At 44.9% G+C, this 4009-nt stretch overlaps 1 protein-coding gene across 1 annotated transcript; it reads right to left on the bottom strand.

The window, feature by feature from the left end:
* Positions 1 to 929: 929 nt before the first annotated feature.
* Positions 930 to 3635, bottom strand: LOC115922202 (retinol dehydrogenase 7-like). The gene is made up of 4 exons (XM_030980598.1): positions 3305 to 3635; positions 2368 to 2626; positions 1625 to 1788; positions 930 to 1150 (listed from the first exon to the last, which is right to left on the bottom strand). Exons 1-4 carry the CDS (start codon positions 3633 to 3635, stop codon positions 930 to 932), a joined length of 975 nt encoding a protein of 324 aa, XP_030836458.1.
* Between the last annotated feature and the right edge of the window lie 374 nt (positions 3636 to 4009).

Here is a 4009-nt window from a genome sequence, read left to right as displayed (position 1 = left end):
GCTTGATTTTAATATTTCAAGTTATTAAATCTGAACACAGTCAAAAAATATTTCAGTTTCAATACAAAGTTGGTGGGAAATGTAATACTCTCTTCCAAACCACCCCTTCACAAAATATTTGAACCCAACTCGGTGGCACGCTCTCTTGGGAACAATACGCGCTACGCGCTACGTGCAACGCTCAACGCACACACCAGCATGCATTTGCACACAAATGCCGCGCCATGGGTATAGTACTTTGGTTGCTACGGGTATAGTACTTTGGTTGCTAATGGTATAGTACTTTGGTTGCTAATGGCATAGTACTTTGGTTGCTAATGGTATAGTACTTTGGTTGCTAATGGCATAGTACTTTGGTTGCTAATGGTATAGTACTTTGGTTGCTAATGGCATAGTACTTTGGTTGCTAATGGCATAGTACTTTGGTTGCTAATGGCATAGTACTTTGGTTGCTAATGGTATAGTACTTTGGTTGCTAATGGTATAGTACTTTGGTTGCTACGGGTATAGTACTTTTGGCCGTGCATAGGAAGATAGCAAAAATAGAAAGTACCATGTGACTCGCTCTCAGCCAATCAAGACACAGAATCTATAGGTGAGGTGTTATAATGTATATTGTTGTCAGGCACACGGTCAGCGATGTGCACCTCACATTAAAATAGTAAGATATGGACTCTTGAACCAACCACACAAAATGTCATCAGCACCATATTCTAAACAGTGCGCACCAAGTTTAGTGAAATCGATTGTAAGTTTTTATTTGTAAGTAAAATTGTAAGTAAATTTGTTGCGTAAATCATGCGCATGGTGTAAGATATATGCACTATTTCTTGAAATCAGCTGCACATGTTGGATTGTATTTGGGGATGTTTCTTTTTACGATTCATCGTCATTACTGTCAGCTGCAAAAAGTCACCGTTACGTTGGGCCTAGGCTGGGCAACGGGAAGTTTCCTGAACACTAACAACCCCGAGATGAAATCGGTCACCGCGGCCGGTACCATAGAGAGGGTTTGTGTAGAAGCTTGACGTCATTCCCGGCATGTAGCGCCGCCACGGCCAGCGTGCACAGAGGGCGTGCTCCATGGCGTCGGTGACCAGATGCAACTTCGGCGACGACTTCAACAGTTGGAGAGTCACTTTTTCCTTCACTGGATTAAAAAAAAAAAAAAGGAAAGGTGAGATGCACAAATGTGTGGTAGTTCTGGTGGAATAAAACCAAAGGTGGCAAAATATGTGATGGACTGCATCTGTGTCAGATGACGTGTATACACACAAAGGTTTTGCGGTATTTGGAACGGATGACAACAGCTTCCTCATACATTTAACACACACGATTAGAGACGGCAGTTTTACATCCTGCTTCTACAGAACATTTTCGCAAGTTAGTACCTGAAAATGGTTCACTGCCTTTCAGCAGATTGTCATCACACCAGTTACAACCAAGTTGGGCTGATGTTCGCTTCAAAGAGAAGAATCAAGCCATTGTGAAGCAAATTTCTGAACAGCCCTAGCAAAACCACGGGGTTCATGTGGCCGTTGCAATGCACGTGAACCAGTAACTGTGGTTGATCTCGGAGTGACGTCACGATTACGACAGCGAATAACTCCATGTCTGAGCTTACATGTATCAAAGTACTCTTGGCCGTAGATATCTCTCTCCTGCGGTGGTAGCCTCTTCCACATTCTCTCAGCCGAGGCCGTGATTACATCCACTGACGTTATGTTTGTCTTGAAGTAGCCTGGCTCTAGTATGTGGACTGTCACGCCAAATGCTTTGGAACTCGTGCTGCATGTTAAAAAACCAAAACAAAATAAACAAACAATTTTGATGGTTTTAGAGGATTTGCAGTATTCGGGAAAGTAGAACAGACAAGTGTGTATTTGCCCGCAATCGGGGACCCCCTATTGTCCTATTTGTTTGTATTTTAACTTTTTAGGAAGACCTCCCATATGTTTTGTACACATCGCAAAATTGGGGACCTTCGGGAATTGGGGACCCTATATTGTCCTCTATTGTTCAGCGTTCCCTATTAAATGCAGAAACAAACTCACAATCATTGTCACAAAACACACACATGGGGTTTGCTGCAGTCTTGAATGTGCTATTGGGTTTCTACATTTCTACACACAGGATCTAGGTTTATATAGCCCCAACAGAAAGTTGGGGCTCACTGAGCATGCAGGGAAGGCACTTGCGGTCATCAGTTTCTGAATGGAGGGGTAACACATGATGGCTTTGGTCAAAGTTTCAATAATTACGAAGCGTCCTCCAGGATTTTTTTCCCATTTTCAATTTCTGAGGGAGAGGGGTGTTACACAGGGGCATAGGTGAGGGGAGCGGGGAGATATTCACTATACTACTAACCGCATCGTGTCTGAGAAGGCTTCCACCCCTATCTTGGAAATGGAGTATCCGCCAACCATTGCCGGCAGTAAGGCCAAGGCGCTGGACACGTTGACGATGCGTCCCTGCCCCTGGCGTATCAGCGGGAAAAAGACGTTGGTGACTTCGATGGTCCCCATCAGGTTGACGTCCAGAATGCGCTGGATCTCTCGCTTCTTGTGCCAGTGAATAGGGCCGATGTTACCGGTCACGCCGGCGTTGTTGACGAGACCCCACAGACCTGGGTTTTGGATGTCGAGAAGAGACCAAGATTCGTTACTTGAAATTGTTTGGCTAATATTCTGCACACTGGGTCACTGTCGGCACTAAACTGCAGATGCAAGCTGGCCATCGACAGCGGATTGCATGGAGAAGACCAATTACTTGAATAAAATAGCTACAGTTCCGAGTAGTGTAACCTCCCGTTTTCAATTTGGAATCTCCTTCTGCTCATAAACTACAGTAGCGTGCCTGTTAATAATAATACTAATAATATGTGGTGCTTCTATAGCGCTTTCCATCAAAAGTAGGTCTCAAAGCACTTCACAATAATTATCCCTGTCTAACAGGCCACGAGACACTTTTCTGCAGCCAAGATCAGCGCAATCTGGTCTCTACCTTCACAGGTACCCTTTTATACTCCTGGGGTGGAGAGAGAGAGACAATTGTAGTAAAGTGTCTTGCCCAAGGACGCAAGGACACAAGCACTATGTTCCCCATCTCTCGGGGTTTGAACCCATGGCACATGGGTCAAACACCATAACCGTTAAGACTGTAACCATTGCTTTAAATTGTTGGGTTTTTTTAAGGAATGTTTGGCAGTTGACTGTAGTTGACAACAATTAGCAAGTGGTATGGCCATCCTGGCTTGTTTCAGACTCAAAACATGGAGTCATGTCAGTGCATGAAATAAGCTCACACTTGCCTTTTCCTGCCACAATCCTGACAACTTCCTCGCGAGCCTGCAGTATGCTCTTCGTGTCGGTGACGTCCATCGGGATAGCTGTCACGGTCCCCTTGGGGGCGCCAGACATGACGTCCTCCATGCCGGCTCGCGTCAGGCAGCCCGCAATCACATGACACCCGCGCTTCGGCCCAAGGTACTTAGCGAGGATGTTGCCGAAGCCCGAGTCGCAGCCGGTGACCAAGACGTAACGGCCGGTGAGGTCCAAGTAGACTCGGTCCATTAGTGACACGACCAAGGCCGCAAAGGCTACCAGTGCAGCTATGATTACCAGCCAAGAAACCATGATTGCTCACAGGAATCTTCGCGTTTGTCTGTAAATGATATTCACCTAAAGTAGGAAAATAATGGGTACATGTACATGTAGATAAAACCTCCTTTCGGGAGGTCAATATTCAGAGCAGTATGTAAAACCCTTTAAAAAGCCTGCGGGTCAGTTTCAGCTGAGGGATATGAAGTGTTAAAGTAACTGTGTCACACAGAGTCACTGCACACAAAAACAGCACTGTGTACAGCAGTGAAGTGTGACTAAATCTGGCTGCATACGAACCGATCACCTTTTTAAAGTGGTACAAATTAATCTTTCTTTTGTCTGGACAATAATTCTCCGTAGGTTTCTCCTAACATTTTATAGTAGAACTTGTAACTTTATATAAAATT

This window comes from Strongylocentrotus purpuratus, unplaced genomic scaffold, assembly GCF_000002235.5.
Source record: "Strongylocentrotus purpuratus isolate Spur 01 unplaced genomic scaffold, Spur_5.0 spur5_contig_198, whole genome shotgun sequence".
NCBI classification, from domain to species: domain Eukaryota; kingdom Metazoa; phylum Echinodermata; class Echinoidea; order Camarodonta; family Strongylocentrotidae; genus Strongylocentrotus; species Strongylocentrotus purpuratus.
The sequence above is the reverse complement of the archived record's forward strand: the minus strand, read 5'-3'. Positions and strand labels throughout refer to the sequence as shown.

Excerpts from the sequence above, each read along its gene's own strand:
- LOC115922202 (XM_030980598.1), bottom strand. The coding sequence starts at position 3,635 with ATGGTTTCTTGGCTGGTAATCATAGCTGCACTGGTAGCCTTTGCGGCC. Across the intron at positions 2,627-3,304 it reads TGTGGCAGGAAAAGGCAAGT|GTCTGTGGGGTCTCGTCAAC; the intron begins GTGAGCTTATTT and ends TCCAAAACCCAG. Across the intron at positions 1,789-2,367 it reads GCCTTCTCAGACACGATGCG|CACGAGTTCCAAAGCATTTG; the intron begins GTTAGTAGTATA and ends TTTAACATGCAG.